Here is a 13524-nt window from a genome sequence, read left to right on the forward strand (position 1 = left end):
TAAAAGTTGGGTATGCCAGGGGTAACAAAGAAATTAATTGAGTGAGGTGGGAATAGGGCACTTTAGAAAAGTAAAACAAGAGATGGGTTGGATGAGTGTTTGCTAAATGAAAGTCTATTCAGTACAAAAGTGACTGACCAGTAGAAAAAAAGTACATAGTGGTGGTTTGATACTATAAAGAGAATTAAGATTGAATCACAAAACAAATATATGAAGGAAGAGCGAATGGGTTGAGATGAAGCCATGGAAGCCATGGTTGGATAAATCTGAAAGAGAATAGTATGACAGATATGCCTGAATATACCTATAGTTTAGGCATTTATGTAAGTGCATTTGTAATGTTAAGAAGTCTGTCTTATGGAGAGATAAGCATCAGTATTTCTACCCAGAGACATTCATATAATATAAAGGAATTATTCTGTTAATATAAATTAAAAATGGAGAGTGAACAATTAAATAATTCCTCAAGTCATTTGTGTTAATTTTTTTTAGTCAATGAAATTTTCTGTGCTTTGACATACCAGTGATACAAAGAACAGAGATATTGTCTAATCCTTTGCTTTGGTAAGTCTGGAAACTAGTAACAAAAATTGAATTCTTATAGTGCACCATTTTCTTTTAGTCTTTGTAAATGAGGTCATTAAAGCTACACAAGAAGTAATTACCAAAGGCTGCAGTGTAAGTTTTTCAACTTTCTCAAAACCTTCAGTGAAAATGAGATTTAAGTGTAGATTGCCAGTATAAACAGTAAAGTATATTTTATTGTAAGCCTCCAACACAATCTAGAGGGACTTTGAGTAATATATTGTACTTTTAAGGAATATACTATCTTCTATGAATTATTTTTGTGGTCAGTTTTAGATGACCTATTGAAATAGATCTGAATGTCATACACTAGATTACTTGTCATGTCCCTAAGGTCAAGAGAAGATTCAGGGTACTCTAGATCTTCCCATTTCAGGGGAAGCCCTCAGCATCCACTTTTACTGCTTCTCAGAGTTAAGATGTAGACACTGCATTATCCGAGAGCCCTAAGGATGATTCTTCTATAGACTCTGCAGTTTTCCAGTCACATGGTGTCTACAATTTTGGAAAGATAATTAATTCCAAAATTAGCCAAAAGAAGGATTGCAAAAAAGGTATCACTGGCATCTGCCAGCATCTTTAACACCTCTGTTAGAGAAGCACTGGAATAACAGCTCTGTTCCTAAAAGGTAGCATAGCTGTAAAGCAGGTGTATAAATGGCCCAGCCAAGCAGCTCTCCACCCTAACCCCAAGAGCAGGTTCGCTGCCTTTTTAATTTGTTGGAGTTTGGGGGGTGATTAAAGGGCAAAATGGGTGCTTATGTCTTGATTCACTTCTTAAGACCCCAAGTCCAGAGACCCCTGTAGATTCTGGGCTCACCCCTTTTGGAGTACAACCCTTTACATGCCACACAAAAAAAATCTGCTACTGTATAAGCTCTCAAGCGGATGGAAATTGTGCGCTACCGCCGTAAATGTTATGCAGTGAACTCTCCAAGGTCCTGATGCAGCCAAAGTACAGATCTCTTCAAGTGTCATCAGTCACTCTCCATGAATAACCAATTCTTAGTTGGTTTCCTTAGAGAACTCCTCCAGAACAATTCCAAATTGATTCATCAATTTCTAACCCCAAGTCTCCCTATAATTTGTAAACACTTTCAAGAGAGCCTGTTGTATATTTGATAACAGTTTTGTATAGCACTGTATTGAAGAGATTCCTTTGATTTTAAATGATGTCAATATACACCAATCTTCAAATATTTTTAGTGTTCTTGTTTGGTAAGATCTCACATGCTGAAATAGAAATATTGCATTTGTCTAATTCTTCTGCAAGCTATATGCAGCAGAGATAAATTTTCCATCAGTAGTCAAATCTCTAAACTGATAATGTCCTCTATCTTGGTTAATTTAATCAGCTGGGAAAAAAATGGTTTCACCATTTTATTTCAAACAAGATCAATATTTTACAAGACCATCAAGAAAAAAAATAGTATTCCATGACATACTTACTGGTTACAGCAGAATACATACAATTAGTAGACTTAATTTATTAACTACAATAAAGAGGACAGTTGCAAGACACTGGAAAAATACAAAGTAATGATATAATTAATCATAAATCGCATAATTAGAATAGCAGTAAAAGGAATAGGAGGGGGATAAGGCAAGATAAAATATAATAAATGTATCTCGACCTGATCTGAAATCCAAATGAATGAACTTAGTGATACTGTATTTATTGACTGATTAAATGTTATAGTACCATCATTGTGGAGAAATTAGTTTAAAATAAATGATGGAGTGAATAAAAACAATACTGTTGTTAGTGTCTACTGTTACCCATTCAAGAAGTTGTGGACAATGCTTTCCAAAGAAATTGCAGATCTTGAAAAGGCATGAAGTTTGAAAAGAAGTAATTTTTTCCAAACATTTTCTGGAAGACAAACCATGCCAAGCATGATCTTTCTAGGAAATTTCTAATTAGGTTTGCTGGCAACTTGCTTAATCTGTCTTGTGAGATTGGTTTAAGAGAAGAATGGCTAATTCCTCTAGCTCCACACTTTATAGAAATTACTTCTTTTTGTTTTTCATGCTGTTGTTGGTTACTGTCATTTATGTATTATGTTTTTCATACCTACCCCTTTAATAGCCAACGCTAGGCAGCACAGGGTGCGCATGATGTGAGAGCTGTATCTCTCTCAAGCATCAGGATTGGAGGGTGAATACTAGGTAAGTCATTCCTTGGAACTACCAAGCTGCTGCTTCAAAGAAAGAGGACCCAGAGGTCTTTTGGGAGAGGAAGTTTGGGACTACCAGCTTTCCATCCTATGGGCTCAGCCACTTGCTACATGGCAGTAGAAATGAGATCAAGTGGACACTAGAGGGCAGCCCAGAGTAATTTATTTTTCTTTCAATTGTTGTTTTTAAAGGACATCGTTTTTTGGTACCTGGCACACAAGCAGGTACCTGAGGCAAGTAGATGGGCAATTATTTTTCGATGATGATGATGATGATGATGATGATGATGATGATGATGATGATGATTTTTGAAACAGAGAAACTCAAAAAGTTATATTATACTCAACTTTACATCACCATTCCAGGCTGAGGTGGAGATGCTATGGAAGTCTTGAGCTTACATATCTGGAAGCTATGAGGAACTGGCTGGGGAGAAACAAGCTCAAATTAAATCCTAGCAACATGGCAGTACAATTTATCTGCAAACATCTAGGCATTCCAGAAACATAAATACCAAAGTTGGCTCTTGATGGGATCATGCTCCCCCTGAAAAACAGCATCTGTGACTTTGGAGTTGTACTGGATTCACAGCTTCAGCTGGAGCAGCAGGCAGACAATGTGACCAGGGGAGTTTCTGTCTACCTAAAGCCAGTACACCAATTATAGTCCTACCTGGACCAGGAAGCTTTGGTGACAGTAACACATGCTCTTATCACCACACATCTTGGCTTCTTCACCACACTGTACATGGGGCTGCCTTTGGAATCTAGAACTGATGGAGAATGCAATGACCAGAGTGTTAGTGGGTGGAATCTGCTGTTACAGGAAATTTTGTTTTTCAGTCATGCACTGGATGGCAGTAAACTTCAGGGGTCAATTTAAAGTGCTAGTTATCACCTCTAAAGCTCTTTAGGGTGTAGCTCTGGTTACATAAGGGACCACCTTTCCCAAAATGATTCTCCCTGTCCTGTAAGATCTGAGGGAGCCCAAGAACCTGTCTCTAAGAGAAACACCTTCTCCATGATTGCTCTAATCCTGAGGAACATGTTGCCCCCAGAAGAAGGCTGCCCCCTTTGCTGTTGCCATTTGGGAAAACTCTGAAGGTTCTCCTTTTAGTAGGCATTTAATGTGAATTGGTGATGAATGGCGAACCACTTTTTAGTTATCTTATGCTGCTTTTAGGGGGTTGAGTTTCTATTTATGAATTGTTTATTTATTTATTTTTCACTGCTACCTGCCTAGAATTGATAGATTGGGGCAGTATAAACATTTTGTAAATAAACAAACTACTCCCCCTCATACATGCAAATGTACACATATTTATACCATCACCATCTCTCCTTCCAACAGAAACAGCAAAAAAAGGTTAAGAGGAAATAAGATGGAGTTGGGATGAAGAAATAAATGGCTGCAATGGGAAGAAATAGAAAGATGGAGATGAAGGGGGAATGAAATGTGGACAAGAGATAATTTGACAGGGAAGAAAAGAAATATGGCAGAGTCTTCAACGAAGCAGGAGGGTGAACAACCATTCACTTCTCTGTTTCAGAGGAAGCAGTTTAAAAAGCACTTGAAGTTCATTAATGGATTTTCCAGCCATGGACTGAAATGTATTTTTCTAGAATCCTCACTAAAAAATATAAAATCCTCATTAAAAATATTAGAAGTCCATGAATAGATTTCTTGGTTGAAACCTATCATGAAAGTTGAAACCTTCCAACTCTGATTGTAAATGAAGACAAGTACACAACTGTTAAATATCCATTTTTGAAGGAAAAAAACCCTTTAACTTATTGTATATATTGATGAAAGTCCAGGAACTGATCTACAAAATATTCATGCTGCTTAGTTTAATCCAGAGGATATAGGTGACATATCTTCACTGGACAAATAATAAATAACTTTGTGTGATCCTAGTAAGGTCATGCCTATAGAAAACTGAATGTAAACTAATCCCATGAAAGATCTCAAAATGCTGATTAGAACAATCACTAAGTCAGTGGTGGCTGAACTTTGCTCCCTTACGCATGTCTGATGGCATCTAGTGGAATAGCATATTAGGTTTTAAATATGTCTGATGTCATAAACAGTATAAAACATATCTGCCCTTGAAAAGAAGGCAATCAGATGTTTTATGTTGCGCCTGTTATCTTTTCTGGTTGAGGTAGAAAAAGTGGGTGGTCTTTAATTATTTTGTGAACTTGACCTTGGCCTTGTGATGCTGTTCCTTAATGCTAGATATCCCATCAGCCTGAGTGTCAATGCCAGCTCTTTGAGTTAGACCAGATCAAGAAACACATTCCACAGTATGGTCAGAACTATACTTTGTGATAGGCTATAATAACAGAACCTTGCAAGTCTGATTATGCTTCTCTTCCACTCCCTCTTGTACCTCAGTAAGTTAGTGAGGAATCATCCTGAGTCTGTTCTTAATACCATTTGCCTTCCTGGAACTTAAGGAATGCTTCTGTCCTCTTTGTTTACATAACAGTTTCTGAATATTGCTTCAAGACCCTCTCCCTAGCTCTCTATAGTTAATTCTGAATGCTTATTTGTAGTGATGAACGTTTAAGATCATTTAGACATTTTTCTGGTGTTCTTGTTTAGAATGTAGGAATAATCTATAGACATGCAACTGGGTTCTATCAGATGCAGAGACAATGATAAGATTGCACTAATGACTATTCCAAGCTATCATTGCTTCTCATCTGCTGGGACCCATTTTAAACTGTAATTATAAATCTGCTTAGTTGTAGTTGGTGCCAAGAATCTTAAGCTTTCAGTGTGAGCTTCAGCTGTATCTCTTCACACTGACTGTGGGATTTATTTTAATAATTGAAAAGCAGATTGAAAATGAATAAATTAAAAAAATAAATTAAAATGTACTACTATTCCCCACCATAGTTTCTGTTTTACAGATCTTCCCTATGAATTTAAAAAGGGCAGTCTGAAAAAAGGTACCACTGTTTTTAAAGTTAATACTATTACCTTTAATGAGTGGATTCCTTAGGTCAGTTGCCTCTTTTTTCAGGATCATGTGGTGGTCTGAAATAAGTTGGGTTATATTAATGCATAACAGAGAGGTGCTGCAGATGTGCTTGCATGATGTCTAAAACATTTCTGAATTGTTCTTGAAGTGTACACACACACACACACAGGCTGGATTTGTCAAGGTGGCAACCAGCAGTTTCCAAGCTAGAAAGAACTATGAGTTAAATACAGCTGGGTTGCCTGTGGCCACTAAGTGAACTGCCAAGTATCGGTTAACTCAGAAAGGCAGGAGGGAAAAGCCTAAAGTTTAAACTTGGAACCTATATGAACGTTTTGACTTCTTTGCACTCCAGGCAGCATGTCATCTGTTGGATTCTGGTTTTTTTCTTTTCTGCAGTAAAGACTCTAATCTAGCCAAGCTGGCCCTGCGATTCTTCTGCTGAGTAAGCCCATTCTGAATGAGGGGTTACTGCCAAGTCTGATGTGAAGTTGGACCATTTGGAACTGGCAGAAAGTTACAATATTGTTAACAACGTGGCTGTGTTCAGAAGGAATAAAGAATGCTGTATAATTGTGATATACTAATTGCTCACATTTCTGTGCTACTTCATCCTGCTCACTGTTTCTTGTTCCACCAGCATATCTGTTATGACTGAAATGTAGCTACTATTCCATAGTTATAAGAAAGCTCATATAGCTTTCTCATCTACAGCTTATCAGCTAGAGGATTTTCTGCACTGGGTTCTCATTAAAAGTCATTTCATTCTGTTCCCATTTCAAATGTAAAGATAGGTAGATGCTAAAGATGTGTAGATTCTAAAATAAGCATTGGTAGGGGCAAGTATTTAAAAAGTAACTAATCCATTATGCCTGAGGCAGAACAGAATGCACCCTTATTTTCTGAAAATTGGCAATACATTTAGAAATAAAACAAACTGTATACGGTACCCTCTAGTGGTAGTTGGAAGTGATAATCTAACACTAACAAATACTAATGTGATAACTGAGCTGAAAAATGTTTGTTCTTATCTCTGAACATTTATATTACTTTACCATAGAAAAAACAAACATGACCACATTTGTCCCTAAGAAAAGTTCTAAAATTTGTTGGACAGTATATTTCTAAGGACAAATCAAAATGTCATGAAATAGCAAGCATGAATCTGGGTTCTCCAAAACACTTCATGAAAGCTTTTTATTGAATAAGCTGATTTTAATTATAAAAGAAAAACAAGTTTTAAAAATTTCTCAGGTAAAGTACAATGGATGTTGGAACTAGTGACTGTTTCTCTGATCGTTCAATGATCTGTTTTAGGAGGTAATATTGACTGTTGTGGACATGACACATTCTAAAATTGGATTTAGCACTGCATGAAGCTTTGATGTGAAAAGAACAGGGTAATCAAGCCAAAATAGCAGGAGTTCTACAGAAAGTGATATCAAAAAGAGAGAAAGAGAAGATTATCCTGAGTATGTGGCAACAGACTGCGTGTACCTACTAACTGATGGGATGTGGGAACTGAATTAATTCCTCTGGTTTGCAGTGTTTGAGAAATAAAACTGTAATTATCAAGAATTGTGGGGTAATTTTTATAGTTTCCTTACAAATTCAGCCAAAATGAATAACTAAACAGACACTGCATCAGAAATAATAGTGTATCTTAGATTGATTACAACCCCTCCAAAACAGCCTAAAAAGTTTTTGATAAATATAATGTTATTTTAAAGGACAGTATACCATCTGTAAATTATTGTATAATCAATTCTAGGTGACTCACCAAGATAGATTTCATGGGAATTTTATGCTGCAAAAACTTCCAAGCTGACTCATCAAGTCCCAAACTGACTCATCAAGTTCACATCCCAAGTCTTCTTCCCATGCTTTTTAAAGAATTTCAAGAGACCCTACATGTATAAAGAATTTTATACAACAATGAAAAGGGTCTTTCAGTTCTGAATGTATACATCATTCTTCACATACCGCTAATGTTTACAAGTAAAATACTATACAGTTAACAAGAAAAAACTGACACTGTACTGTTTGAAACCTGTAACCTTCAACAAAGTGTATTCAGCTGAGATAGATTTTCCTTCAATAATCCAGTCTTCAATCATATCAGGCCCTATCATCTGATATAAAACATGTGTTCTTCCAATTAAGTAATTTAATAGAAAAGCCAGCAATATTTTATAGGGGAAGAATTATTCGGGCCAAGTCATTAGCCCAACTTCTTTATGGGACTTCAGTAGGACTTTCCCCCTCATGTTTTACACCACTGGAAAAAGTACAAATAAATTTATTAGAGCATTACTTCAGATGCCCAGTTGCGTGTCAAACGCTCACGTATGACTTGAAACTGGCATGGTTAGGGTTGTGTCTAAAGTGTGTCTAGCCTCTCTAATCCTCTGGCTAAAGTTTAAACTATATCCTGAGGGCCTAGTACCTCTTATTTTTCAAGGTAACTTTCAATCATCATGGATGAAGGCCATTAATTCAAATATTTTAAAGCTAGGATATGCTCCAGCCACTCTTCTAGAGATGGACTTTAACCAAGCAAAGTTAGAGTTAAAACAAAGGATAAAGGATATAGAGAGGCAAACAGACATAGGGAAGGCCCCACTTTTCCTGTCTCCTGAGCATAAAAAATACACTGTTTCTGCTGCTAGCTACCTCGAGCAACTCGAAATTCCCACCCATCGGAGAGCCTTCTCCTTAGCCCGCTGCCATGCCCTCCCCTCTGCAGTATGGGAGGGCAAATATATAAAAAATCCATTGTTTGCAAGGCTTTGTCTATGTGACTCAGGGGAGGTCGAAACCACAGACCACGTCCTTCTGCACTGTGCCTTCTACAAAGACATCCGCATTAAATCTATTACACCACTGATTAGTAAACATCCTGGACACACAGATCCTGAGTATATACAATTGCTGCTTATAGACAAAACTACAGTTACGGCGCAGGTAGCTGGGTTCTGCGCTGCAGCAATGAAGATCCGACACATTAAGAGAGGCCAACCTTCGTAATTGTCTTGCATACAATAGTAAACTTTTTATAATTTTAGTTACATATGCAACATAGTCATAGTTTTTTATGTTTTATATTTTATATCTAATATACTCTTGAAAAATTTTATATTTTCAAATAGTTAAAATAGGCTACATCCTAGACCTTGCATATAGAGATACTGTATTTCAACTGACTTTAATATATATTTTTATTATTTGCCATTAATATCTCAAGCATGAGTATGTTTGTCTTACAGAACAACACTATTGTATTGGTCCATGACCGTAATAAAGATTTGATGAATTGATTGATTGACTGACTCCTGGCTCCTGCTTGAGCAGTGGATCCAGGCCGTGGCCGGGGAGCCTTTGCACAACAGTGGATCTTAAGGGACTGGAAAGGGACATCCTTATCACCTTGTGCTTAAGCAGATTCTGATATGCTTTACATGTCACTGCCCCTAAAAAAGCCTCAGAAGCTGCAGCTGCTCCAAAATGCAGTTGCTGGCAGGTTTTTATGTTGAGACTGTTCACAACTGCTGTAACTTGAAAGATGAGCAAGAGGCGCAGGATATGCGTTGGCAATGGTGACAGCAAATCTCGCTATAATTTTCTGCTGACTCAAGAATGAGTGGTCAGCACTTTAACTCAGCAAAGCAGAAAGACCCTAAGCTTTCCCTACTGGTTAGTATACAGTGAAGAATAGCTGATATTCTTATGCCTTCCTCCATCCTCTGAAGGAGAAAGTTATCTGAAAAACCAGTCAGGCTTGCTAAGGCTGTCACACAGCAGATGTTGGGTTAATTAAAAGCCTTCAATGACATCATGTCTCTTTTGCAGTTCTGCATATTGCTTTTGTAAAGCATCACCATCTCCTTCACTGTAGTAAAAAAAAAGTATTGTTTTTATTTCTTCCCTCACTTATTTTAATTCAGATGCTGTCAACAATACCACCAAATTGGGTTGGGTTTCTAAGGAAGTGTGAAAAAAGTTTAATACACAGTGTAGGCATGAATAAAATATACTGTTATAGGAATGGAATATTCTAGAAAATCCTAGAAAACTATTCAATTTTTCTTCCAGACCACCACAGTGATACAGCCATTCTGTGAGTTTTCCAGAAATAAATTTTCTGAAAGAGGAAGCCATTTGTGGTGTGCCAAACATTCCTCCATTTCTTTGTATTAGCATTTCTGTGGTTGACAACCACTGTGTATCCATGCAAGATTTTACTTTCAGAGGCTTATTCCCTACAGAATGAACCTGAGCCTGACTATGTCCATGCATGTAAGCCAATTTTTTTCTTTCTTGGATCAGAAATTGGATTTCTAACCTGTGATCCATCTTAAAAAGATTATAAAGTTCAAACAGTTGAAGACATTTTGCACTAAAAGTACTTACAGTCAAATGACATTATTAATGTACCTTTTGTTGAAAAGTTTATAAGTACATTATAATGTGATTAAGAAAATATTTTTATTGGACTCCTTGAGATATTCAAGATTTTTTCAGGATGAATACAATGGGCAACCTTGTGATCAGACTGAAATGCTTAACAACTGTGCGGCATACTTACAGAATCTGAGTACTCTTCTTTCTCTCAACTACTAAATCAATTTTCATTCAGCAAGCATAGATGTAGATTTCTTTTACTATCAAGATCCCACTTCATACAACTGTACCAGACCAATGTAAACCACATGCATTGTCATGCACGACTTGGATGACCTCCTCCACAGTTTCCTATTGTTTAATTGCAAGGTTTGACTGATAGAAAATATAGAGGATTTTCTAGAGATCAGGATCTCTCAGGCGATAATATATGCAAGGGTCCTCCGTAATTCGGGTCCTTGGGCTGAGTCCCCTTTCAAAGCGGCCTTCTGATTCTCTCCCCGGAGGTCGGTCAGTCAGCCAGGAGTGGAAGGAAGGCATTCCGCAGGGCAGCAACTTATGCAAATGAGGGGGATCCCTCCTCCAAAAGCCCTCCCCTCTCTGTGAATTTGGCCGAGAAAACAAATCCCCCCGGCCGGTTCAGGGCGCAGCGTCGGCAAGGGACGCCAGGCGCTTGCTACTGCAGGGCCATCAGCCTGAGGGACAGGGAAGCCCCCCTCAAATTCCTGGGGACTCCAGCGCTTTCCGAGCAGATGGGCAGCCGAGTCCTCCGGGAGGGGCGACCCCGGAATGCAGTTCGGCTTGCCGGTGTGGGGTGTGGGTAGGGGGGTGCGCGCGCGCGCGCTTCGTCTTCCTCTCGGCACCCTTGCCCAAGCCCTCCCCCACCCACACTCCGCTGCTCCCTGATGCCCAAGCCGGGCCGGCGGTCGAATTCTCGCGCGGTTCCTTCTAATGAATTGAATGGGACCCCCCGAGACTTGGAGCTCAGCCGCCTCGCCCACCTCGCTGCAGCACTTGCGGCTCGCGTCCTTCTCGCGGCAGGCGGCTTCCGCCTTCAGCCCGGTGAATTCTCCAGAGCATGGACTAGAGGTAGGTGGAACTGGGGCGGAATCACACGGGAGACTCGCTGGGGGCCCCGGGGATCCCCGGGGACTCCACCGAGGCCATCCTCGGCCGCGCCCTCTACAGCAGAGAGCCTCGCTCGGCGGGCTGGGATGCGCGTTGTTCGCGGCGGTGCAGGAGGCAGGATCGGGTTCAGCTCCCGGTCTCCTTGACCTGATCCCGACGGTAGGACGCGGGCGCGGACGAAGGAGCCTCGCGTCCCTATTCTCCCCGGAGTGGGCCAGAGATAAGCCGCCCCCCTCCGGCTGCCCTTCTCTTACGTGTTCGGAGCGGGAGTCTTCCTCGGGAGGGAGGGGGGAAGGTTCCGCAGCCCCTGCGTAGCTCATCGGCTGGGCCCGAGCTTACGCCGCTTCCGGTTTTGCAGCTGGAGCCGCGTCGGCGTCCTGCAAATGGCCCGGCCGGATGCGGCAGGATTGGTGCTGCTGCTCAGTGCCGTTCCTGACGGAGGGCGAGGACTGGGAGGCTCAGTGCAGCAGCGGCGGCAGCAGAAGCCGCTAGAAGAGCTCCGCCGGCGGCGGCCGCGGCGACGGCAGCAGCAAAAGGAGGTGGAGGGGGAGCAGGACGCCCGGCCTGCGGCATCTCCCAACCTGGGCCGGCGGCTTCGGCAGCACGAGGAGGACGAGGGCCAGGGGCGAGAGGCTCTTGGGCTGCGGCTGTCTCGGCATGAGGAGCGCTCTGACGGCGCCCGGCTTTTCTATGTTGCTGATCAGCGTGTCGCTCGCCTGCTACTCTCCTAGTCTGCGCTCGGTGCAGGACCAGGCGTACTCGGCAGCCGTGGTGCTGGAGGGCAAGGTGCAGGCGCTGGCGCCGGCCTCTTCTCCTACGCCGGCGACCGGCAACGGGAGCAGGGACGAGGCGCCGACGTCCGGTATTTTGGTGAAGGTCCTGGACTTGTGGCCCCTCAACAGCGGTGGGCTCCAGCGGGAGCAGCTCATCCGCGTGGGCTCCATGCCGGCGCCCTGCTTCAAAGTCAAGCGCAACCACCGCTACATCTTCTTCCTGGAGCCCACCGAGCAGCCGCTGGTCTTCAAGACCTCCTTCGCCCCGCTGGACACCAGCGGCAGGAACCTCAAGAAGGACGTGGGCCGGATCCTGTGCGCCGACTGCGGTGAGTTCCCTCGCCGGCGGGCTGCCAGCCTCGGTTAGGAAAGGCGCGCCAGCCCTCCCCGTTCTCCTGGCCGCATTGTGCTCCTGGGGCCGGGCACCCTTGCGTCTCTGATGTTGGAGGTCCGCTCGCGTTTCTCCGTACTGTATTGCTGCATTGTGAAGGGGAGCGATTTTCGGTGGCGCCCTTCCTTCTGGTTCTGTCTTTTTCTCCTTCTTTGTCTTCTGTTACTTGCCATTGGGTCAGGGTTGTGGGGAGGGATATGGAAATAAGACCACGGCTCTTCTTGTGGGGGAGTTTTTCATTGGAATCATGTCTCTCAGCATGCTGAACTCTATGACAGCACTGAAAGCCTTAAGTTTCCCTTCCTTACTGTGTCCTTTCTGTCCCTAGTAATTATTATTTGGGAGAAATAATGGATCAAGGTCCATGGCCAAGGTTCACAATCAGAGTCTGTGATGGCATCTTTTCTAAACATATTATCTGTTACCAGACAAGGCATGCTTGGTGAACTTGTTCAGATATTCACATGTTGTTCTGAAGGTTATATCCTAGATTTCTGAATACTTACTCTAGATTTCATTGACATTTACTTGTGGTGTTGATATGACTGATATTGGATCAGGCCATTGAACAGCAAGATCATAATTCTATAGCAATGTCTCCTAAGTTTGCTGAGTGGGTGCGTGGGGAATGAAGGGACAAAGCTACACTGTTGCTGCACATTTATCAGTAGTTTTCGTGAGGTTTGAAAAAGTGTTGGAGTTAAGGGCCAAGACAAAAAAGTTGCAGCACATCCAGACTCAGAAAACAGTTGTTCAGTGTGTCCAGACTTTCTAGATTTGATTGGAGCACCACCTAGGAGAGAGTGGAGTTTTAATTGCTTTTTTGAGTGTGTTTTGTTCAGTTGACTCACGTGCCCCCAGAGCACCTATTTGTTCTGAAAAAGATCAGAGGCATTAAGAGCAGCTTTGGTGTGGAGGACGGATTTCGATCTGGGAAAGGGCATAATGGGAAAAGATTGTTGCTTATCAGTGACATTGCTTTGGTCACATTTGGAGAATTTCAGCTGCTTTTTGACAACAATGAAAACCCTGAGAAATCTAATACTGTTTTTTTATAATTTGTTTTGTGTTTACTTGCC

The 13524-nt window shown here is 41.5% G+C and overlaps 1 protein-coding gene across 1 annotated transcript in view; it reads left to right on the top strand.

The window, feature by feature from the left end:
* Positions 1 to 11072: 11072 nt before the first annotated feature.
* NRG2 (neuregulin 2) overlaps positions 11073 to 13524 on the top strand; it is a 163475-nt gene continuing 161023 nt past the window's right edge. The window contains exons 1-2 of the mRNA XM_063299925.1: positions 11073 to 11242; positions 11640 to 12383. Of these exons, the coding sequence (XP_063155995.1) occupies positions 11939 to 12383 (445 nt within the window). The 5' untranslated portion in view covers positions 11073 to 11242; positions 11640 to 11938. The remainder of the gene's footprint in view (positions 11243 to 11639; positions 12384 to 13524) is intronic.

This window comes from Candoia aspera, chromosome 3 (genome assembly GCF_035149785.1).
Source record: "Candoia aspera isolate rCanAsp1 chromosome 3, rCanAsp1.hap2, whole genome shotgun sequence".
Taxonomy (NCBI): domain Eukaryota; kingdom Metazoa; phylum Chordata; class Lepidosauria; order Squamata; family Boidae; genus Candoia; species Candoia aspera.